We start from the raw sequence: 25,691 nt of genomic DNA on the forward strand, positions 1-25,691 counted from the left end.
GCACCACTATTTAACACCATACAGAAATCCTTGGAATGTGGTCATACAGATCTTGAATGTCTGTGATGGGATGTTGAAACTTGCTATGATTTATTTATTTATTAGGATTTTAACGTCATGTTTTGAACACTTTGGTTACATTCATGACAGGAACGGTAGTTACTGGTTACACAAGATTTATCAGTGTAATATCAAACACAGTCATGGAAAATTCACCTCACTTGCATGTCTTTGGACTGTGGGAGGAAACTGGAGCTCAATGCAGACACAGGGAGAACATGCAAACTCCAAACAGAAATGACCCAGACCGCTCCACTTGGGAATTGAACTCAGGGCCTTCTTGCTGTAAGGCAACAGTGCTACCCACCGAGCCACAATGAGGATTGTTATATATCTTTAAGTGAGAAAAACTGATTTTCATGCTGCATTCGATCCAACAAGTTAGGCATGTGGTATCATATCACCATGGCTGCTCACACATGTTACTGTAGTATTTACCTCAGATCAAACATCACTAGCTTTTAGTGCTCGAATGTACCAAACTAAAGACAAGCTCCGGTGGAGGCATTTATGCTCTCTCACTTACATGGTGTAAATAAGTATAGGTTGTAAATTATGTAATTCTGAGTTCCTACTTTCCTACTTACCCATTTCAAAGGTTAGTCTAATGTAGTATTAGTTTACAATCTGAACTCCAGAACTTTCCCTAAAGAAAATTCTTAATGATGTACTAAAAAGGCCATAAAAGACTTGATGTTATTGTGCTGTTAATCAAACAACATTTGAAGTATTATAGTGTTATACACAAGTGCATTGGCATCTTTAAATATGGGAACATTATCAAGAAAAAGTGTTGCACCTGCTTCTGCAACATTGCCTTAGAGTTGGTATTCAATATGCAAACATTGGACCTAATGATTTCTGCCAGTTGGCTGCATAGATTTATGGACGATTACGGATTTCTTAAAATGTTAAACAATATTTTGTGCTCCTACCACCAAGGTATTTTGTTCTTACCCAATCATACTTTTGTACAGAAGGTTTCTAAATAGCATGTTACCATGGGTTCCAGCTTTGTAAAACCTTACAACATTCAGTATTTATTTGAATCAGAGTCTTCTGAGATGCTGCCAAAACTATTCCAGTACTTTAAATTTTGAAAGAAATGTCGACCAATAAATGTGTGCGCAAACTTCAGTGAGTGAATTATCAGCATGGTTCATGCTAAAACTACTGGATTGATGTTTTATGGTTCCCTGACATGGTGAAGAACAGAAAATAGATCAGAAGTTTCTGTAGACTTTATTCAAGCTTAATTTCTCTGAATTCATACAACCTCTTAAATACATATTTACACATGTACACAGCAGTTACATAGACCTTCATAACAATTGCATATAAAAATAGAGAGGTACAAGGGCAACGTGCAGGACAAGACAGAGATGCAAATGAAATGCGTAATTAGTGCTTTAAAAGGAAATATTTGCAAGTTTTATATGTACACATAAATAAAGGACTTGATTAAAACTTTTAGAGCAACAATACATTAATGGTTGATGTTACTGCTAAAATATGCAAGAGTTCTGTTTTAAAGTAAAGGAACAGTTTGGCCAGAAGAAATGAACACACTTCCTTAAATCTTTATTTAGTAGACCAGTGGTTCTTAAACTGTGCTACAAGTACCACTAATGCTACAGGGGAACACTACTTTCAAATGGTCCACCAGATGATCTTGGAAAATATGCTGCTACTTAAAGAAATCAATGTTAAATACACTGTATGGCATACAAAGTATGTGGACACATACCAGTAAGCTTGTTAGACCATCCCACTGCAAAATGCTGGAGCCAAATAATTTATTTTATGTATGTTAGCAATGAGTGTGGCACACATTCACATACCTTAGTACAAGCATACATCATACATGCTGTTTCTTAGTATTAATACTTCCAAAACTATCAGCATTCACCCAAAAAGGAAAAAATTAACAGTAATTAAAAAATATATAAAAAGGTTAAAATTATAATACCTTTAATAAATCAAGTATACCATAGCTATAAGGAACAAATGTGAGAAACAAGATTTGTCAACACTGATTAATCATGAATAAAATGCTGTTTCTCTGGTTTTGGTTTGACCGGGGTGGTGGTTATCCTACCAAGTCTGAGAACCACTGCTGTTGATCAGCCAAGACATGTTTGAGGTGAAGTTTATAGAGGGGCTTTGTGTTATTTTGCTAACATATTTTGCTTATGTTCTATTGCTAACATAAGTAATGGAAGCCTAGCTCAACCTTACATGTTGTTAAATACAAATGCAAGTGGTCAACGCCAAAAATGTCTTAGATGATTGTCTACATTTAATGATAAAACTGTGTTCCATTTTATTTCTGTCCCAATCGATTTTTTCAATGTTAAAATGTGTGTGTATAATTTAAAAGAAAACATAATGTAATGGTTCATTAACACAAAACTGTTATTAAATTGCATTTAACAGCACAGATAAGAGGTAAAATCAAAAAAATTAAAACAAATTAATAATGCCCAAAACAATAAGTGTGCAGAATGGAAAATTCAAACAAGCTTTAAATACATTGACAACAAACATTTAATGAAAACATATTTATTATACAATATATACTGTCATCTTAGTGAAAAAGAGGTAACGTTATAACATATGTACAAATATTTATTATACAGGAAAATCTAAAATATACACCAATATATAATGAATACATACTGTGTACAGGACAGAACATTTCACAGTATAAAAAACTGGACACGACTCCAAAGACCTTTATCCATGTCATATAATGCTCTATTTTGTTGGCAAGGGGTGGTGCATTGTATAAAAATGCTCATGAAAATATAAAACCATTTAGATTTTTCTCGGTATAACAGCAGTCCAATCACGCAGAGGAGGAATGATCACAGCTTTCAGTATAGTGGATCAAGTGTTTTATTTTGTAACCAAAGAATATTGCACTAGAATACATCAGTAGCTTATTCTCAGACAGGAGAGTGAACATGGAGACTCCTGTCTCTGTAACACTAAACTACTGATGTGATGTACCATGGAAGCTGTGCATTAAACTCACAGGGCTGAGGTTCTGGTCCAGGATGCAGTACATGGAGAAGGTGTCTCAGTAGAAAGTGCATTGTGTCGGGCTGCCACAGGGCTGTGCAGTAGAGGCAGGTCAGAGACCCGGACATCAGGGCTTGATGTCGGAGAAGCTGGTGTAGGTCTCGCTACAGCTGGATGAAGTGCTCAAGTTGCCAGACCCGCTGCATTCTATATAAACATAGAGAAACATGACATTAACATTAACCCAAACATTGCCAAATCCTGACCACAGTCCCAATGTGGCTTTCAGACAGATTTTACCTAATCCACAAAATCTTTATCTTTCTGTTTACTTCAGGTTGTTCCCATCAAACCAACCAGATTCACATCTGATTGTTTCTGGTTTTTTTTAAATCATTTAATTAGTTTTAATGAATAATTAAAATAGTATTTAGTACTATTAGTTAAATAGTATTTAAATGTCAAAAAATATGTAGCCTGACATACTGACCCTTTAAAACTAAACATTCTGAAAAACCTTCTATCTGAAAATGACCTTATATTTTCAGGTAAAACTAAAACATGAAGGTGGTATAAGTTGAACATATATTGTGCTACTTAAAAATGATTATTTTAATAAACATTTTATGTTTATCTTAAATACTAAAAAGCCTTTTGTTAATTTTAGAAAATGAAAAGTGCAATAGAGTACAGTTGTTAGCACAATTTTAAAAATATTATTTGAAGTTGCGTTTATCATCACCTAATTCACAGCTTATATTTTTTTTATCAACTGCAATCATTAATCATGATTTCCCAGTTAGTCGAGTTACTGGTTTACCTGAGCTGGTGAGAGACTGTGAGGACTTGGACTCTCCAATCAGAGTGAGCAGATTAGCAGCGGGTACCCAGCCTTCCTGACTGTTGTTCAGGTTACGCACAAACCTGGAGAATGTCACACACACACACACACACACACACACACACACACACACACACACACACACACACACACACACACACACACACACACACACACACACACACACACACACACACACACACACACACACACCATTTAAGTATTTCACGAAAGTATTGACTAAAAGAAATAAAAAAACAACGATATAAAAACTGCTCATTAGCATAACTATGGGATTAGGGGGTGATCAGCACTCTATGCTGTGAGAGGCCTTTCACAGAGAAGTAGGAAATCAGATCCCAGTCACTTAACATAATGACTATCAGTTTGACTTAAATACATCTTATTAGGAATGTGGGACGTTTCACAGAGATTTAGTTTTTTCCCTACCAAGTATTATTATTCTAAGATAAACAAACAGCTGGTGTAAAATAATGCAAATTTACTTTTATTTACCAGACAGTGTGAGAACATCACAGTGTCTAAAATCTACAGGTAGTGTGGTTGCTGCACAGCCACATGGGCACTGGAGACCTGGGTTTTATCCCTAGACCTAATTTTCACAACTCCATATTAATGTCCATGGTTTCGGATGGGATGTCCACCAAGCTCATGGCCACATACCTTTGGTCATTCAGTGTAGCTTTCTTCAACTGCTAACATTAACAGTAATTAAAACAGTATTTTTTTCATAAATGACTAATGTGGCTTACCACTGTCCGTCAGTGCCTTCACGGACCAGCTGCAGCGTGTCTCCGTTCTTTACTGTCAGGTCCGGAGCACCTCCGTCATAGTCGGCCACCACCACGTACCTGCCAGGAGACTGCACACACAAATCCAACGATGAGGTATGAAACTAGTATGAAGTGGTGCTAAGAAGGAACTGTATGATTAATAGGTACGGCACATACTGAACAGTACATTTATTTAGTAAACCATTCCAGCTCAGCATTTTAACAAGTGTATACTTTAAATGTAAATTGTGTGCATTGTGAGCCGAGTAGACTGAAAAGTAAAACTGACATCATGACACTTGACCCTGATGACCCACCAGTTTTTTTCCCTCATCCTCAGGGTCGGAGTTTGAAGGATCCTCTGCACTGGAATAACCATCCATCTCCTCCGAGGCATCCATAGAGAGAGACGCCTTACTGAAACCTGCAGGACAATGAATGATACATGTTTAATTAATTAATGATTAATCAAGCTCTGTATTAATATAAATAAGCAGAGAGGTCATTTTTGTGACATCATGGGAAAAAAAGAAAGAGGTGAAACATGGATACTTTCTTTCCCAATCCCTACACCCAGACAAAAGAAACTTGAACAAACTAAATTCACATAAACCGCTTTTTAAATCACTTGATTTGTATTTGCACGCATAAACATGGTTCATTCTGGGTTGTTGATGGGTGAAGAAATGTACATTTAAAAAGCATAATATAAATTATTTAAAGAGAAATGATAAATATCTGTGCAGACAATCATTTACGTATATAATAATAATACGTATATATGTCCAAAGTATGTGAACACCCCTATTAATTATTAAACTCAAGTGTTTTAGCCACACCCATTGCTAACAGGTGAATACAATCCGTTGAAAAACAGATATGATTCCACTATGTGGCAACAGTTTTTGGGCAAGTAGTCCTTTTCCAGTATGATTGTGCACCTGTGCACAAAGCGAGGTCTATAAAGATGGTCTTTTGACTAAATGGACACCAAACCCCCAAAAACAAAATCCAAAATCTTGTGGAGAGCTTGTGAAGGTCGTCAGGAAAGGGGGTCCACATACTTTTGGCCATGTAGTATAGACCCTTCACACAAGATGTGCCCTACTGAAAGGTGTTTACTCATATGTGACACTCATTTGACCAATGAACAAGAAAGGTTTTAATACTGGTGTAACCTATGTTTAGACCGAATAACCACACTGAGTAAACATCATTCCTCATATATCACAAGAGTAAACACTGTGCCACATAATGAAAACAAACAAGGTGAGGTCAAACAAGTGCATATACTGTGAGGTCACAATTTTCTACAGGTCATAAAATCTTGGTATAAAGCTATCTGGTCATTATTGCTGTAAACCCCACCCATGTGTCTTAGTCACTGTGCTTTTAGTGAGAAGTAAAGGAAAAAGCAAGAGTAAAAAGTTCACTCCACACCAGGCAACTGGTTTTACCTCTCCGCTTAGCCTGTAAGAGGCTAGACGCGCTTAGCCATTTGACTCTGCTCAGGGTGATGGGTGCATCTGAGGGGGATCAAAGCTCTCTTTTACACTCAAATTTAAACTTATAAATAAATTGTAGAACAGTTTCAGTTTCAATTAGAGTAGTTAGAGAAGAAAATGTAATAATCCTAATCAGAAAATCAAAAAAACTTGTAAATGAGTCATGATGGAATGAAAGAAGATAACAATAATACAATAAAACTTAAAATGTAAAAAAAAAAAAACAAAAAAAAAAAAAAAAACATTATAAACACGAAGGAAACCATCTGTTGAAGAAGCACAACTTAATAAACATAATAAACATATGGAGGAAAATAAGTGAGGGACTGAGGGACATGGAGGAATGATCTAGCATTCAAAGGACCAGTGTACCTCTGAATCCAAATGGTGTTGGATCTCTCTTAATCTCATGTCGTTTAGTTTTGTAGTCAGGACTAGGAGGAGATCCTGGGAGCCATGCAAAAAAAGAGTGTGAGGAAGGAAGAAAAGGGCAAAGAGGAAGGGAAAAGATACAAGCTGTAATAGAGACTAAAGTAATTTAGCTTGTGCTACAAATTAATTGCTACAAGTGTTTAGTGTGGAGGAAGCTTCTACAATTGATTATACTGTACTTGAATACTGTATGAATACTGAGCAGACGTGACCTTTTAACAACAGACAGTTTAACAAACTGCAGTCTAAAACAGTTTCAACTGATATGGAGGCAGGGGACTGAGGGGAGCTTGTAGGCTGGTGTTTTGTGCTAAAGCAGAATGTGGTTATTATTATTTGTTTATGGAGATGGTGATGGTTGCGATAGTCTTTGCTTTGACTCACAGAACAGAGACTAGAAAGCTGTGGGGCAGAGGAACTCTTAGTTCACCAATTCTCTTCAAGTGTTCCATTTTAAATAGTTTTATGTTTTTATTTATTTATTTATTAGGATTTTAACGTCATGTTTTACACACTTTGGATACATTCATGACAAGACAGGTAGTTACTGGTTACACAAGATTCAGTTCACAAGTTTAATGTCAAACACGGTCATGGACAATTTTTGTATCTCCAATTCACCTCACTTATATGTTTTTGGACTGTGGGAGGAAACCGGCGCTCCCGGAGGAAACCCACACAGACATGGGGATTATGTTTCTACTTGTACTAAATAATACAGTGTGGATATGTATTTCATGGCAGGCTTGGTATTTCAGTCATTTCTGCAACTGATTTGTCCAAGAATGAGTGATAGCAACAACAAAAAATAGAATTTGTAACTAACACATTTTTTAAAACTGTCACTTTATGCTGAAAGATTTTTTGGATCGTAAGATGCACAGTTGCAGGAAAACATAAATGCCCCCTTTGGGACTACCTAGCTTTCAGCATTGATTAACTAAAATGTCAGACCACATTTTATTAGTAATCCAGGTCATTCCAAAAGGTTCACTTACTTTATCTTGCAACTGTAATACAAAATCCATCAAACAGGTTGACAAATTTTGGGATTAAATCTATATATAGACAAATGTTCTCTTAGCAAATGTATCAGTAAATATCAGGCCACTGTTTCATGACCTTTTTAATGGGTCAGACCTATTTATAGAGGTCACAGTGAGGTCATTAGCTGCAGTAATTAATAATAATAAAAGGCCATCTAACCATGTTAAATGACTACACTATCAAACTAATAACCAAAGATAATCTGTGTATAATAATAACCCAGCATATTTGCAGAAAATTCAAAATTAACTTGTGAATAAACTTGTAAATTTTTGGATAAAGTAGCATTTATTCCAATCATTTACTCGCATAAATCCCAGGACTGCCATAAATTATAAATCCTTTACAGGTTTATGTGAAGGCTTCTATAAAAAAAAATCTAAGTGATTTTATTCTACAAACATCTAAAATAACATGATAAAGATGTCCCGATCCTAGATTTTTCTTTTTGATGTTGATGCTAATCCAATTACATCTTTTCAGTACAAAGCTGAGTCATTGCGAGCTGTTTCTACAAAACATTACATCTGTGTTGGAAGCAGCTTTATGACTAATCAATCATCTGACTAATCTGTAATCACTTGAATTTATAGTATAAAATATGTTGGTGGATCAGCTCAGAAAATAAGTTTACCTGGATATGATCCATCACGTCAGGTCTGGATCAAGACATCCTTAATAATTCAGTTTAGGTTTAAGTCTACTATATTTGTTCTGTACCTGGGAGGCAGAGTGTAACCATGGGTAATGTTAGGCTTTTACCACCACTTGCTGTTAGCAGCTCTGTACCAAGAATGATAATCAGGTATTAAATGATCACTAATGTAACTGGTATACAGTTATCACACTCAACATGTCCTGACAGTAAGAATGTTTTATAACACTGCAATTTGTATATGTTATACCTTTTTGACTCTTGAGGTTGCTGAAGCCCTGCAGTGTAAAACGCTTTTTAGCCCCAGCTGCCCTGTCTGAGGTGGGACTGGTTACTATCTCCTCTATGGTGCATGAATAGATGTGGTAAGAGAAAAAGCAAGAACAAAGCAGGAAAAGGAAAAGGGCAACAGGGCAATAGAGAGTAGGAAAGAAAAGACCAAAGTAGAAAAGGATTAGTAATCCCAGCAATCAAAGGAAAAAAGGGAACTGAAGAGTAATAAAGTTTTGAGAAGACAGAAAAATGCTAAACAATCAGATGTGTCATCTTGGGGAGAAGGGATCTTAAACTGGATCATAACTCATAACATATTGCTGGTGTCCTATTATATACATGCATTTTAAGATCAACCTAAAATGATAACTACTAACAAACAGTCAGAGCCAGAATTTACTTAGTTTGTAGTCTTCAGGTAAACTGTATTATAGGGTACCAGCTTATTGTGAGGGTCTAACAAGGCACTAACACCACAAAACCTTACAGTAAAGCAGAAGTATCCAAAATAACTCATCAGATTATAGAAGATTTTAAAAATAGGATAAAACTGCATTAAAAAGCTTTGATAAGACATGTTCATCACATTGTTAAACACCTGGTTTGATGTAATGTAATCAGAAAAGAAGGGAAAACTAGAAGACTTCAAATTCCAGCACAATAATAGTCCATGTTAAACATGAAGAACAAATGTTTGTTTAAAAGACATTGGCATATTCCTTTAATTACAGTAAAAAAAAAAAAATTAAAAAAAAAAACATTAGTTAAATAAAAAGACAAAATTTTTTAGACCGTCTTACCTTTCATCTTATCTGAGTTTTTAGACGAGGGTGCTATGCTGAGGTCAGGAACACCAAATTCTATTTTTTTCTCCTCCCCTTTCTTCTGATTCTTCTGACTGTTTTTAAAAGGACTTAGGCTAATCATGGTGTTGGACGTGGGAAGTGGAGAGAGCTGCTCTGACTTGTGCTGACTGGCCTCTGGGATGCGCAATAATGCAAAAACAATATTTAATAATACACATTTTTGCAGTATTTTAATTATCATGTGCATCGTTTAGCAGATTTCTGACACTAAAAGCATGCGTAATTATATAACTGACATTACACATATTTGTATCTAACCTTGTTATAGAAATGTCATAGCAAATATTATGTGTTCAATCGAGTGTTTCAATAGTCGGTTTACAGTCACACAGTAATTGTGACACAGTAAGACATTTTATCACACTGTCAGCAGGAAATATGTCGTGTTATAACAGTCTGCATTCCGTTGGCTGTAAAGTCAATTCATGATGCTTACATAATATGCTAGCTTTTGCTAAGAGTATTATAGTTAGCTTAGTTAATGAGATATTTTTTCACATTGCTGTGAAAGACACACTGGATCTGCTACTTCCCAATTTACATAAATAAATACCCACCCTTATCTTAAAAGGTGTGACAGCACTAAATATGACAACTAGAGATTGTGTGACATAATGCCACTACTACAATCTTGGAAAAAAAACATCTGACATTTTTACATGATTGTCGTCATTTTGTGATGGTTGGTCTGTAAAGTTGCTGATATTTCTTTAAAAACTTTACAATTGCCATTTCCTTTGTAATAAATGCCTGTACAGCAGATGTGTAAATGGTTATGATTACATCTCGATTACTTTCTCTCGCACCTCTATAGGCTTTCAGCTGGCCGGTTAGAACTTTACGGATCTCATTCACCCATGCCATTTTGATCTCTGGTGTTGGGGCCTTAAAAAAAATAAATAAATAAATAAATAAATTCAATAATTAAAAACGAATGTTAGCAAATATTTAAACATGTTTGGACCCATTTGTAGCAAAACAGCAGTACTCACTTGGACAATGTAGACCTCTTCTCGTGAGTTGTACCAGATCTCAAATTTCTTGTTGTCTCCTTTGGCATTCTCTGTAATGCCCACAGCGCTCATCTGGTAAATATATGAGAGGCCAACAAGCAGCACACGCTACATTTATTTGGATTTTAACACCATGTTTTACATTTTGGTTTAAGTTTAATGTCAAACACCATCACAGACAATTTTGTATCTACAATTCACCTCACTTGCATTTCTTTGAACCACAGGAAAAAAAAAATGGAGCTCCCGGAGGAAACCCAAGCAAACAAGGAGAAAAAGAATCTCAGGACCTTCTCAGTGTGGGGTGAGTCCTACCCACTGAGCCACTAAGCTGCCCAGCTTATACTTTGCTGATCCAAACAAACTAATATACTGATATACTTTATTTTTCAAATGTATGATTATGACAAACGGAAAAGTAGAGCAAGATGAGTCATGTAATTAGTGTTTAACTTTTAATTAAGAATTGCTAGTTCTTATTCTTTTTTTTATTTCCACAAATGAGTACAAACCTATAATTTTTTGTCAAATAAATTGTTAAACTTGTTAAACTTCATCCTAACACAACACCAGGCTATATGAGTATGCAAACTAAAGATTTCCTTACATTTAACCTTTTGGTCATTGTTGCAGCTCACATAATAAATAGGTGAAAACAACTGACCTAAACAGCAAGCTTCCTTGTGTGTGAATGATTGAAGTGGTTTGTGATTCTTACGTTGAGCGAGTGTTTGAAGCTGTAGGATGGTGCTTTCTCATAGCCCTCGCCGCTCTCTTCGCGTTTCTTACAGAAGAGCAGGGCTTTCTCATGCAGGAACAGGTGCCGCTGCATCGGCTTAAACCGTGCCAGGTCCTTGACTTTAGCATGACCTTTCTTGTGTTCTGTCCACATACTGAATGATCCCTGCATCAGCAGCCTGCCCAGCTCATTTAGGTTTCCCTGGTAACAACAAGCCAGACATCAAATGATGGACATGATTTTTGCCAGATGTGGCTCATGCTGTTTTTGCTATGTATTTATCTACAAGATTAGTATGTAAAATGTTATTCTAATGGAGTTCAAACATCAGTTGTAAAAATGTAAAAACTAACAATTGCACTAATTCATGCATATAATGTATTCTGGGATGTGCTTCCTCTGACTTCTCCTCGGAAAAACTGGGCACTAATCAGTAATATATCACGGAATATGCACCAGTTTATTACAGTGCAAAAACTTTTCATATGAAACCTTAATGTTATTTGTGTATTTTTTACCATATGCATGCAAGTGCAGATTCATGTGTATTCCTATTTTAAATGTAATTATCCCAGATAAAGAGGATTTAGAAAGTACTCTAACATTACCCATGGTTACACTCTGCCTCCCAGGTACAGAACAAATATAGTAGACTTAAAAGCATTTTGCACACATTCATGTGTTGTGGATTGTTTTTTGAATGGATATAGTTGCCACATTTACACTTAACCACCCATTCTGACATGAAAGCACATGTATAGTATGAACACAAGCACACGACTGAGCTTTAAACTTTCTACTTAAGGGCAAGGTCAAGTCAATGTGATTAATTAAAAATAAAACAACTCCTGGGCTTCTGTACCTCATATCCTGTAATGGCGATAAGGTGCATGGAGTCGTTGACGGCTTTGAGAATGCCAAGAATGGATGAGAGTGCCTCCTGCAGGTCTTCCGAACCCTCACAGCCCTTGCTGTACTTTAGTAACTCCTACGGATGTATACACAATAGTGTATTATATAACAAGTACTGAATCAATATTAGGTGTTAAAAATGCAGCAGGATTTAAAGCACTTATGAGGATTCACAGACACAAAGCCTGAATTGCAGTAGGATTGTACCTTTAGCAGGAGCTGGTATTTTGTGATGCGCTGTACAGGTTTCAGCAAGTACGAGTCCAGGCCCAGCTTGTGCTCTAGTTTTCTCTGGCATTCCTATCACACACACACATAATTTCTTAATAATCAGCCACACACACCCAGACATGGCACTGTGTCAAGAAATCATACACACCCTGCGTACCACACAGCTTAATAACTACTGTAACTCAATCATAAATTATGCGCTTGTTGGCTATAAAACACTCCAGCAGACACTGTGTATACATGTAAAAGGTTACAGATAATAGATTTATCTTTTACTTGTCTTGTTCCTGTTCAGCCTTATCAGCTTCAGCAACACCCATCATTTATTAATGACTTCTCAATGATCAAACAACTTAAATAAGCTGATCCAAAAGTTGATTGTTATCTGTTTTGAGTAGTTTCCAGATTCATAAAGTCTTTAAGCTGACGTTTCCTAGTATGCTAGATATAAAACTGCTACTGGATTTTAAAATATTTAATAAAGACCCTTGAATTCTAGGACAATGATTTAGTTACTCAGTGGGATGGTGGTATATCTGGTATCCTTTTCTTCAACACTGGCATGTAATAGTAATCTGATTATTATTATTATGGTCACTAGAACAATACATTTTAAGGCGTTTCATAAGCTGTGTGACTCATCAAAATTACATTCAAGTGTAATAATATGAATAATAATATTAATAATTAATAATATTGTTAATCATTAATTTCATTTATGTGTATCTGTGTAATCAAACTCATGACTGGTTAAAGTGCATGTAAATATAATTGCTTGAGAATTGTATAGCAATGATGTCACAGTTGCACAGGAATCTGAGGGTACAGTGGGCATAGGCCCATCAAAACTAAAAAGCACAAATGTAACAACCAAAACTGTGCCTTGAGCTCTCAAATTATTTTAATTGAATTAATTAGTAGTGGTGCTTTAGACCTGGCAAGGTGTCTAACAGGGTTTCCCCTCATTATTAGTGAGGTGTGGTGCCGGCTTCAGTGATGATTCACAGTGTGTGTAACATGACTCTTTATGTGATATGACTGTGAGAATCCACCACTGGCAGCTGAAAAGAAGCACCCAACAACTACATGTGTAGCTACATGGGGCACGTGCTAGTCTGTGTCTCTCCTTGGCCAGAGTAAGGGTGGTGCAGAAAGCAGAGGAATTGCAGTCGGAAATAACTAGATTGGGGAAAATCACCTCAGATTTACTACACCTGTCAAACTAACAATGATTAGTATGTGTACAATGCAATTTCCTGAGCAAATACACAACAGTGAGTGTTCTCGCAAAAGATGTTTAATAAGAATTACCTGGAAGAAGGCGCAGTCAGAGCACTGCCGCCATAATGACTCAGAGCGTGGCTTATTCTGACAATACTTCTCATAAATTTCAAGATCTGTCATCTAAACAATAAGAAAAAGAATGACCAATGAGTGTAAACAGCTTAAATCAATAGCTTAACTATGGTAAACATGTACTGTTCCTTACAGATAAACAAAGCTGGACAACAAATTAGAGGGAAGTTTAAGTTTTTCAGCTAAGAACCTGGCCGGCCATTCAGCAATACAATCAGCCACTGTTTCCAAACTTATGAGCCAATGCCATGAGACAGCAACACCAAAACCTAACAACTGAACAGTGTGGCAAAGAAGTTTGATTTTGTCTAATAAAGTTTTGTCCATGGTTCGTATGTGCTTAAATGTTATAGGAAAAATATAAAACAATGCACTCACTCTTTCTAAAAAGCATCGGCCTACAAGCTCAGGGCAGTCCATGTAAGCCTCCAGTTCTCTGAGGAAAGTTCTACAACAAAAACCAGCATGAATGTAAAAATAATAAATTGCTCTACAAGCAAGAAACCTGAAGACAAATGAATACAAGCTCCCAAACATAACTGTTTATGTAGTAAAATGTTTAAAATCCTGAATTGCAGGTTAGTTAGCATGCTAAGCTAGACTAGGTCACTACGTACGTGTTGTGAAACTGGTAGATTTCGTCCATGTTGCCAAACAGAATTTCTTTTTTGTTGTGGAGTGAGACAGGGATGAGGTGAGCCATGTTTGGGTTGTCCATCTCATCTGCATAACCCTGGAACACAGACATCACTGTAAAATGAGTACAAGTTATAGTAACCTACAAATGCTTTAAAATAGGGCTCTAGGAATAAAGCAGTGTTTTAAAAGAACTACAGAAGAGACGGTTTCGGTCAAACCATGCTACATTTTCCAGATAACATGCATGAAGTGCCTTTTTGGGCATCAGAATATCTCTTGCATTAGTCAGGTAATTTATACAAGGACAAAAGTGCAAGATAAGTATAGAGGAAAGTACTGATCAGGAAAAGGGAGGGAACTGATTGTGTTTCCCAATGATAATTTAGACAGTAGATGCCTCTACCTAAGGCACCAATTAAACTACTACAACTTTGGAGCATTTATTTGTAATTATAAAAATTAATAAGATATATTTCAATTTTTGGCCAAACCAGAAAATAAACTAAATCAATCTATGTATTGCCTACAAATTGTATAAATGGTTTCTTTTAATCATCCGCTCATGTTTGGAGATGTGTACAGTGTACTTTTAAAATGGGTACTTTATTTAAACTTATTTAGAAATGGCATTATATACTGTATACGTATAATTAAAAGCAAATTTTCCAGAAAAGAAAATTGTGCTCAAAAATTAATTTAGGGACCCCTAATAGGTTAATCAGCATATGTAGCTCTGTAAATGACTCTGTTATTTAAAAACTGCTACTTTCCAGGTTCTGTACATCCAAAATGTGCAAAATAGTTTAACAACAAAATGTGTCAAAGAATCCAATTCTATTGATTAAATTCCTGAAAATATCCATGAAGCTCATTGTTCTAGTATTTGTTAAATTGTTGAGGCCTAAACCATAGTTTTACTCATTTGTGCTGCTATTGAATGTTAAAGTATGAAACAAAAGCAAAAACAGATCCCAACTGTGTGTGTTACATATTGTTGTTGTTTATGTATACTATTCTGCCTGATTTACTGAGAGTGGTACTTACCTGAAGTACACACAGCAGCTCTTCTACATACGCTCTTTCCGTCTCCAACAACTCGTTCATTACATGCCTATAAATCAACAGAACAAAATCCACCCATTTATCTAACCATTCATCAGCTGTGTTTAGGAAGTCAGTCAGTTAAAGTCAAATGCTTACACACACTAGAGGGGAACATGTATGGCCTTAACTGACCGTCTGAGTACAGCGAGGCTTTCCTCCTCTTCTGAGAGATAGGTCTGTTTGCCATTCTGCAAGATCGTACTACCCTGTTAACACATGCAAATGCCACAAAAATACATTACTTTCTATAATGCTTAATAAATAGCTAGTGAACAAAACTGTAATGCTTAACTACATGCTTACCTTTCTGTTGTTGATGATTTCTGTTGACAATGAAATCTCCTTGTGGACTAATTAATACAAACAAATAAGTATTAATAAGCAATTGAAAGAATGTGATTTGAAGTATAACAAAATAATGCAGCTAGTGCAAAATTATTGGGCAGATAAACTGATTATGAAGAGAGCACTGACTGAACACATGAGCTGGAACAGAAAGCTGGAATTGGCTAGTGTCACTTTGATTAATAGGGGAGACAGAAAAGACTTTCATTCCCCTCAAAGGACATGCCCAAATGTTAGCTCCTAGATTCCAACTATGGTAACTTTTTGTTATTATATTAATTTAACTTAAATTTAAAATTGAATTTCCATAATTAAGCCAAATAAGTGCTTATGCCAATTTGGTTATTATCTTAAGTATGTGTGTGTAAGTGAACATGGTTCCCCAAACTATACGCACTCACACAATTCCTTGTAGTTTTACAACCCACTAGATGGTAGCAAAGGTTTGTCAGGTTTCTTTTTACCTCTGGCTAGCTTCAGGTTAGATCATGTGAAGGGGTGCTTGTATGACATTGAAGGGACATATACGGTAGATCACTGCATTGCAGTTATTTGCTAGCTCTCAATTATAAGGATCTTTCTCAACAGGGTTCAGATCAATCAGCTTTCTGTTCAACAACATTGATTAGAATGGATGTATTTTCCATTTACCCTCAAGACAAAATTCATCCATCAACGTAAATGTGTTCCTGAAGATACAGGTAATTAACAGCACAGAAAATTAAGAGACACACACCAGGAGAAGACACGTGTGATTTGATGGCCTCGGGTCGAGGGGCAACCGGTTGGACAGGCCGTGTCTGCTTGGCTGCTAGCTTCTTCAGGCTAACTCTCCTTTTCTCAAACATGTCCTGCATTGACAGCTGCTTCTGAAAGACCCGCTCCACCTGCTCCTTTAGCATAAAAACACAATAAGAAATGAAAGTTGGCATATTTTTACCATTATTTTTGGAATTGTATTTTTTTTTTAAATAATGAACAATTATGATGGCAAACAGGAGTATTATCAATTGCACAACACTACATAAATACTCTCTTAATGGCTAAAAATAAACACAAGGTTATTTAGAACTTTTTGAGCATGTTTATATTCAAAGCTTTCTGACATAGTCTTTGGCATTTTCAGCAGGTGTTTGAATTAGGCTTACTCTAAAGTCTGCAGTGAGGACAGACTCATAATCTCTCCAGATGCTATTTAAGTCTGTTAGCATGTGCAGATTGCCTGTATCCAAGTAGCGCTCAATCTCCTGCAACGCTGCCTCAGCTCCGTCTTGTGACTGGCACTTGTCAACAGGTTGAGACGCTAGAAGATAAATTCCTTCATCGCACCATTTGGTGGTCTGATGGAAAGGGGAGAGATATAGATTAAAAGATTAAAGATTAAATTAAAAATTTACGAAATCAATTAACAAAAACAAATACTATAGTTATAATGTGAATATAAAAATAATGCATACAACAGCCAGTATTTAACATTTATAACTGATGTATAACTGATAACTGGGCTTTTTGGAATACTGTAAAGGGCCTGACAAAAAAAAAAAAAAAAAAAAAAAAAAAAAAAAAAAAAACATGGCTAGGATTCACCTATTTACACACAGAGGTTTGCTTAGTGAATATTAATCAGTAAAGGGAAAAAAAAAAGAGTGAAAAAGTAAAATAAAGTAAAAAAAATAGTGTGCTTGTATCCAAAGAGAGACAAAGTGGAGAGATAAAATGAGGTGAAAACACTTTCTATTTACACCTCTTTGACCAGTCTCAAAATAAAACATGACAAAAAAATCCTTTACTTAATGTATGATAGTAGTTGTTATTAGTGAAGAACTCTACCTTTTCAAGGCTGGAGTGGAGTTCCATGGCTTTAAGCAGGTGGGTCTTTTTGGCCTTCAGGACAGCTCCCACCTCCTCACATACATGTCTGAGCTCTAAACATTTGGGCATGATGGAGTCCACAGCATAGTGGGAATTCTCAATCAGTGTGTCTCCTTCAGCAGCCAGAGCCAAAGCCCTGTCCAGCACATCCTACACAGTCAGAGATTGAGAAAACTTTAGTACATTTATTTATTTATAAGAATTTTAACGTCATGTTTTACACACTTTGGTTACATTCATGACAGAAACGGTAGTTACTGGTTAGACAAGATTCATCAGTTCACAAGTGTAACATCAAACACAGTCATGGACAAATTTGTATCTCCAGTTAACCTTACTTGCATGTGTTTGGACTGTGGGAAAACAAAAAGGACCCAGACCACCCCACCTGGGGATCAAATCCAGAACCTTCTTGCTGTGAGGCGACAGTGCTGCCCTCTGAGCCACAGCCAAAATTAAGTAAGAGAGAATCAAATAAAGCATTTGTAACAATAAAAAATGACAAGCAATTTTCCCTCTCAATCCCACCAGATTACCAGGTTACCTTTACACCTAGGAGCCTTAAAGGTTTTTATGGTGTTGCACACTTTTACACATTTGTTATGAAAGACTTATTACATATACTGTGTTTTTAAGTATTTATGCATTTTTGCTGATATGCTCTGTTGCCAACTGCTTTTTTCTCCTGCACAAGGTGGGTTCACACAGGGATCAGTATCATGTATAGAGACAAAGCAAACAATGCAGCTACATCAATATCTGTTCATTTCTTTTAAATTAAGTTCAGTTAATAACATCCATAGTTAACTGAAGTGCATAATCTTTAAAGATTCCTATAATATTTAATCACACTTTGAAACTAATGAAACTATTAAATGGCTTGGTTGGCTTGCTGGGTGTCTTACTGGTTTTTAGTACATGTTTACAATTCCATCTATCATTACAGTCTAGCCCATGGTTATATACTGTGGGTATTTCACCACTGAGGCTACACAGCTGGTTTTTATTCTCTACCCTACAATGGGTTTATGCACATAGTCACACCTAAACCTCACACACACTACAGAATAATTATTTATTTATAATGATGTTCTTATGCAGCATGTGGGCTTGAGGGCAAAGAATATGCATCACCCCATTTTTGCAGTGTGTGAAATATCCTGCAGTGCAGTGATGCAAGGATTTTCCCCCTCCCCCATGCCTCTGCAGCATTAAGCCGGGCTGCAGCTGAATTGCTACAAACACACAAAATCATTCTGTCATTCAGTAAAAAATTAATAGCACCCCTGCAGTTTAGCAAAGCTGGGTTTGGCTCATCAGCTCCTGAGCTTACCTCAATGATCAACATCTCTGTCGTTAACCTCTTACTGTTCTGATTTCTACCTTTACTATATGTTGTCTCAGTCTGGAGATAAGGGGTGAATGAGAGTAACAGCTAAGCAAAAATGGATGGCTTTGGGCAGTTAGGACACATACTATGCCTTAAACAAACAAATATATGGACAGATGGACAGTGGTAGCCAAGTAGGTTGAGTTTTGAGCCATCAATCAAAAGAGTATGGGTTTGAATCCCAGTTCTTCCACACAGCCACTGTTGGGTCCTTGTGCAAGGTCCTTATCCCAGGGACACCATACAATGGCTAAACCTGCGCTCTGATCCCAGCTTTTAAACAAACTGGGATATGTGTATATGACAAAGGCATTCTGTTCTATTTCATTGTATTTTATTCTATTTACAAATACAGGTTACTGTTGTATTAGTTAACGTATACCATCTGTGTGTCTCATAGATATCTGGCATCACACATATCCTTAAGTACCACATGGATAGGGTATCTTTCTCTAACACATGGCACACACTAAATGCTGTCAACATGATGTATGAGCTTTTAAGGTGTGTTTGGTGGTGGTGCCTCCATTCTTCAAATTCATTCAGGAAAATAAAATGATTTGATAATACCACATGAAATGATGGTCTTTATAAATTTATATGCAATTTGATTATTGTTAGTATTTAGCAATTTTATAGCCATTTGCTTTTATTTTTATAACAATAGATATCCTATGAATGTCAGGTGGTGCAACCCACAGGATGCATAATATAACATTTCATAGTTATTTAATACTGAAAACGTAGTATAATGTTTATACTAATAAGAATAAGAATAATGTATAATATTTGTGGAATTTCTATTAACTTGATGCAATACTCAGGACTTTAGTATGATTTTAAGAAAAGGAAGGCTATTTTTGCCAGTTGTCCTGCCTGAATCTGCATCAGAATTTATGTTGACTTTTGTAGACATTGATTTGAGAATATTACATTTGAGAGCATTAAATTGAGCAAAAAAATACCTATTAAACAAGCTAAAAAAGACAGCTCAACCATATATCAATAACACAAGCTAAATGTCCTGAAGTCTTCCAGAATAACCTTTTCATTGCCAGTTTTGAATGTTTGGAATGACTGGCATCTATGGTAGGGGTGGTTGCACCACCTGACAATTGAAATGGCCTAAATGATAGCCTTTTTTATAAATTGCTTTAACATGGTCAAGGTTGCATTTGGTATGGTTTTACCAGGACACACTGGGTGTAAGGCAGGAACACCCTGGGCAAGGCAGCAATACATTGCAGGGCAATGAAAGACATGTCCTTATTAATTTAATTAAAAGAATTAATTAATAAAATAATTTAAAAAAAGAATTGGACATATCTTAAAGACCCAAGTGAATCCATAAGAATTTTATTTATACTTACACATGTTTTTTCTTCATGACTAGTCAGCTCTTTCAGGATGTGTTCACCATGAGCAGGGCTTATACCCACTTCTGAGAAGCTAGACAGTCTGTCAGCAACCTGATCCAAATGTGCTCTGACCTAAAACAGATCCAACACACTAAATTATCTATTAAAGTATAAAAACCAAGTGCTAGTGCAACCATACTAAACCTTCTCATGCAATGTAAAGCAGACAGATAGGGTTTCTGTACCTCCCTAAAGTTGTGTTCAAAATAGCGGAGCTGAAGACACTGCTCCAGCTTGGTCTGATGTCTCTCCCAGAAATCATCAAACGCTGTTTCTGTCTCATCCAACTGCTCCAGTAACCTAGAGGTCAAGCAAACAAGCAAGAGAATTAGAAAGGGGACAGTATGGATGATTGAATTGGAGACGAACAAGAGGTGAATTATTTATTACACTATGAACAAATACAAATGCTTACACATGCACATACATATTCCATATTAAGCCATGCAAAAATACACAGTAAAAACTATTGTAATCTTTATTTATGTATGCTTCTTTTCATATACACAGAACGCCTACTATAAACTTATAAAATAACTCAAATTCATTATATTTTGACAATATTTCATTTATTCAACTACAGAACAAGAGCAGTTGCAAAACTTATTTACATACATATACATGTGTCTCATATACCTCTGTACAGTAGCCAGGTTTTCCAGCTCATCATGGTTCATGCTGTAGTCTGGATCTGCAACCAGTGGCTCGTTAATGCTCTCTAATAAACGCCCTCCTTGACTTAAAGCTATTTTCAGATCCTCCTGTAAAAACAGAAGCAAAGGGAAAATGAACAAGGAAACATATAAAGAGAGAAAAAGCAAAAATATCTATGTAATTTGTAAATATAAAAATGTGAAAAAGGAAACAAACGCATGAGATGAAATGACATGAAATACAAAAAGAACAAATACAAAAAAAAATAAAGAAAATAGAAAGCAAGAAAAAAGTAAGCAAAAATAAATGCATGTTAAACCAGCTGTGTTTTCTGGTCGTCTGTAGTCCAGTTCTGTACCATGAGTTGCGCTTTGCATCTTCTTTTACTCACCTTCATGTTTTCTTTCTTTTCTGTGTGGGTGCTCAGCAGGGTGGATGTGGACTCTATGTCATTGGGCAGCTCAGTCTCTGCCAGCTCTGTCCCAAATGCCTGCAGAGTCTGAGCTGTCTTCTTCACCATCAGGGCGAAGCCTTCTATAGCCTAGAAATGTAAGTCCAAATTTACTGGTAAGTGCAATGAAATATAAAACTATGAACAGTAAGTAAGAGGGAATTTAAACCAGCCGCCAAGTACTTAACAAGGCCTTTGAGTGTACTAAACAGCACAGTGCTAAAAGCAGGACGTTATAGTGCACACAGGAGTAATGAAGCTGTAAGATCAAATAACCAATACTACATAATCCACAGTCCACAGGCACCAAACCATGAGATTAACCTGAGCAGTTAAACCAGCACGACTACAGGATCAATAGGATCTTAACATCTGTGTAATTAAAGTAATATTGCAATTGAAAATATCACCTGATACCTAAAGGTCTAGACACAAAACACACTTGTAACTGATGCATCAGTGTGTCTTCAGGTTTCAAAATTTGTTTTAAAAACAAATACACTAGGTAAAATAAATAGCTGTCACCAATAAATCGCTATTCACCTTCTAATCACAAATGACAGGATTACAAAAATACATATTTTCCAGAAGTATTTATTAAATGAACATTTGGAAACATTTTTCCAAAAAATTTATTAAATAAAAATATGCATGGTGCAGTTTGCAGTTTCCTCTACAGATTAGTGCGGAGGAAAAGTTTTTGGAAGTCAGTTTCTGAAACTTATCTTATACTGTATATTGTACATTAAAAAAGAGAAAATTTCAAAATCACCTAAATTCATAGAAGAATCATGCCTTTGAGGGAAAGTGTGCTGGTACATTATGAATGACTTTTTCATGAATAAAAAAAGATATTATTAACCAAAACAAATATTTTTTCTGACAATTATTCTGACTAATGTTGGCATGCTTGTCCATGTTAATCACATATGTCCATTTAGCCTTTACTCACTGTGCGGTGTGAGAGCCACTTCTCGTGGCAGTACTCCTGAGTGCCCCCTAGTTCCTGGGTGAGTTGGGAACGATCTATGTAGCTGTGCAGCTCAGTCACTGAACTAAGCATGATGACCTGCAACACACGTTTTACACCCTTCACTATACAGCATGCTCTAGGGAAAAGCCCCAGATATTAGATATGTAATTAGTGTAGTAATAAAGCACGCTGAACCACTAGGAGTGTGTGTGTGTGTGTGTGTGTGTGTGTGTGTGTGTGTGTGTGTGTGTGTGTGTGTGTGTAAGTCAGTAATATAGAATGAATAATGAATTTGTGGGTTGAGCAAAAAAATGAGTATTAAAGGCACAGTAAAATTTCTAAATCTTATCTAAAACTGTTTCTTTGTAATTTTACTGTATTACTACTCATAAACCTTGATTACTTAAAAACAGATCAAAACAAATCCTTAGAAACTATTTTCAAATTTTCAAATAAATTTAGATATAACAACCAAGAACAATGTCTGGCAAAATAATGATGCATTCCGTTTTTTTGGACAGTACAGGATCAGCAATTTTTAACAGTGTCTATAACATTTAAAAAGCAGGTAATGTCCCAAAACCTAGCAGTCTGTCTGATTAATATGAGCATCTAATTGCAGATGGTACAACCAGTTATTAATGTGAAGGAGCTATTACTTTTTACAATGTTGACACTGAGGTTAGATTGATTTGTCTCTTATACTAATAAATTTTTTTAATTAAAAAAAAAAAAAATCTGTTATGCAGTTCAGTAAGTCTTCAGTAAATCAGTAATCAGTAAGTTTGCTTTGTGTAATATGTTTTGTTTTATGACCAGAAATTATTTAGAGTAACATGTAGAAACCATCAGAGATGGGAAATTAATTTACACGGTCCTGGGAGTATTCCATGCTCTTAGGGTTTCGAGATGGCACTGGACCCACAGCTACCCTGATCACAACGAAATCTACACAACACTGATATGTAGGCCAGATATTTAATGTGTGTAGATATTTGTATAGTTTTCTCAGTTTTCAGTTTTTGCATGATGCCAAAGTGACTGATTCACAAAAAACAGGTCAGATTTTTTTATATAAGAACAATATAATTCCACAGCTGTGGTTCTGTGTTCTGTATTAAGAAAATATTTCCTTTTCCTTAATTGAGTGTGAGAGAGAGTGATGGTTCACTCACCGGCACCTTCATTTTAAACTCATCTTTGTTGAACCTAAATAAGAAGTCGGAAAGTGTGCGCTGTAACAGGGTGGTGGGCCGCAACACCAATACCAGCTGCAGGTTTCCTGGGAAAGAGCCCTGTTAAACAAAGAAACCCAATACATTACATTATTATGTTCCATACATTTTACATTGACGATAAATAACAGCGATAATACATCCACATTTATGTTTCCATCACACCACTGAAATTAAATAAGAAGAATTATGAACTTAAACCTTTATTTTGTTTGGATAGCACAAAACTAGAAAAAAATGTATGGGTCTACAGTTAGCATGTGGGAAAACAAGAGGAGCTTAAAAAGGCTTATAAAAACTAAATAAATAAAAAACATTAAAAAAACAATTATACTAATAGAACAATGATCCTGGAATCTTAAACCTCAATCAATGTTAGTACTAATAATAACAAAAATGTTTACTGTCCTTCAGTAAAATACATCATTTGGTTTTCTGAGGTATTTCTTTATCATTTTGTGTAATAATGTAAAGAAATTAATAAAAATAAATAATAAGAAAAAAACACACACACACAGACGTCATACAATAGTCTGTGTTCTTGTCTGGTAATCCCTTGATTCTTTCAGTTGCCATGCCAACAGTCATTTAATTGCTTTAGGGCTGGACCAAGTCACAATGGTCTCACTCTGCTCTCGCTCCACCTTGCCAGTGCATGTGTGTATATAAAGGTGAGAATTCATGTGATCATGCATTCATTCCCATTCAGATTCCCTGTGCTCATCCACTGTTCATTAAAGTTCCCCCCGTGAGGCAAGATGTCTCCTTAAATATTTATCAACGAATCAATAAGCACGAGCGGCAACCTGCTTAACGATGAATGTGAAAGGCGTAGTGTCTGAGAAAACTGGACCACCATGTTGGCTTAATGCTACATGCCTAGTGTTAATGTACTGGTCAAATGTTATACTGATCCAGGAACAGTGTTAATTCAGATCAGTTCTACATCTGTTATTTGATGGTAAACACTGCTTAGGGATGGGTGCTGTGGAAAATGTGTTGATACACACATAGCTAATTCTGTGTCACCCCCCACCCTATCAGCCAGTCCTGGCACGCTCCGCACAGTCTGCCGTGCTGAACGGGCTCCAGCTATCTGATATGAGACAAATCAGGGGCCTGGTTATTGTTCGTTTTTACTTTTGTTAAGCCATTCAAACATGGCTTTTTCTAACGAGGGCTAACAAGCTTAATTACCATGCAAATTCATCATCATGGAGTGGACGCCGGCAAGGTAATGAGGACAGTAATTAACCTCAAATAAGTACAACACTCAGCACAGGGGGAAGGGTGAAGAGTGGCTTTTTCTGCTGAGCTATTAATATAGTTCTATTGTGTTGTCTGGCTTTGTCCTTGTTTTATTTCTTCTCTTTTTCTTTGTTTCATTTTTATTGCCCAAGATAGAAAACAAAACCAGGGAATAAATTAAATGTAAAAGTCTTTTTTCTTTTTTTTTGTCCTCCTTTCCATGTACTTTCTTTGTTATGTTAGTCATTTTTATATCGTTTTAATTTACTTCATTTCTTTTTCCTTTTAAATTGCAATTACGATTGTTTTTATAATTTCATCTTCGTCTTTGATCTTTTTTGTCCTATTTAAACTGCTGCTGTTTTTCCTTATGATCTTTTCCTTTTTCAAATTGTTTTCCCTTCTAGTTTTTTTCTTATTTTTTTCTTTATGCATTTTCTCCCCTTTTTCTCCCTTTTAGTGCGTCCAATTGCCCAATTGCGTCATGCTTCCTCTCCACCAATGCTGATCCCTGCTCTGATTGAGGAGAACGAAGCTAACCCACGCCCCCCTCCGACACGTGGGCAGCATGCCGTATGCATCTTATCACCTACACTTTGATGAGTGCAGTGCAG

General features: G+C 36.1%; 1 protein-coding gene across 4 annotated transcripts in view; it reads right to left on the minus strand.

The window, feature by feature from the left end:
- Positions 1–2,645: 2,645 nt before the first annotated feature.
- mcf2la (mcf.2 cell line derived transforming sequence-like a) overlaps positions 2,646–25,691 on the minus strand; it is a 65,604-nt gene continuing 42,558 nt past the window's right edge. For 3 of the 4 annotated variants that reach the window (XM_063009382.1, XM_063009383.1, XM_063009381.1), the window contains exons 5-31: positions 23,770–23,889; positions 22,574–22,690; positions 21,562–21,711; positions 21,153–21,277; positions 20,702–20,816; positions 20,469–20,588; positions 17,667–17,858; positions 16,985–17,176; positions 16,573–16,729; positions 15,795–15,841; positions 15,624–15,697; positions 15,432–15,498; positions 14,366–14,481; positions 14,127–14,196; positions 13,704–13,796; positions 12,369–12,461; positions 12,112–12,237; positions 11,229–11,450; positions 10,490–10,582; positions 10,304–10,382; positions 9,432–9,611; positions 8,609–8,701; positions 6,597–6,671; positions 5,037–5,143; positions 4,699–4,808; positions 3,905–4,008; positions 2,646–3,291 (exon numbers count right to left, since the gene is read on the minus strand). In XM_063009382.1, the coding sequence (XP_062865452.1) occupies positions 3,212–3,291; positions 3,905–4,008; positions 4,699–4,808; positions 5,037–5,143; positions 6,597–6,671; positions 8,609–8,701; positions 9,432–9,611; positions 10,304–10,382; positions 10,490–10,582; positions 11,229–11,450; positions 12,112–12,237; positions 12,369–12,461; positions 13,704–13,796; positions 14,127–14,196; positions 14,366–14,481; positions 15,432–15,498; positions 15,624–15,697; positions 15,795–15,841; positions 16,573–16,729; positions 16,985–17,176; positions 17,667–17,858; positions 20,469–20,588; positions 20,702–20,816; positions 21,153–21,277; positions 21,562–21,711; positions 22,574–22,690; positions 23,770–23,889 (3,117 nt within the window). In that variant the 3' untranslated portion in view covers positions 2,646–3,211. The remainder of the gene's footprint in view (positions 3,292–3,904; positions 4,009–4,698; positions 4,809–5,036; positions 5,144–6,596; positions 6,672–8,608; positions 8,702–9,431; positions 9,612–10,303; positions 10,383–10,489; positions 10,583–11,228; positions 11,451–12,111; positions 12,238–12,368; positions 12,462–13,703; positions 13,797–14,126; positions 14,197–14,365; positions 14,482–15,431; positions 15,499–15,623; positions 15,698–15,794; positions 15,842–16,572; positions 16,730–16,984; positions 17,177–17,666; positions 17,859–20,468; positions 20,589–20,701; positions 20,817–21,152; positions 21,278–21,561; positions 21,712–22,573; positions 22,691–23,769; positions 23,890–25,691) is intronic. The other variant, XM_063009384.1, reaches the window with a different exon arrangement.

Source organism: Trichomycterus rosablanca, chromosome 15 (genome assembly GCF_030014385.1).
Source record: "Trichomycterus rosablanca isolate fTriRos1 chromosome 15, fTriRos1.hap1, whole genome shotgun sequence".
Lineage (NCBI taxonomy): Eukaryota > Metazoa > Chordata > Actinopteri > Siluriformes > Trichomycteridae > Trichomycterus > Trichomycterus rosablanca.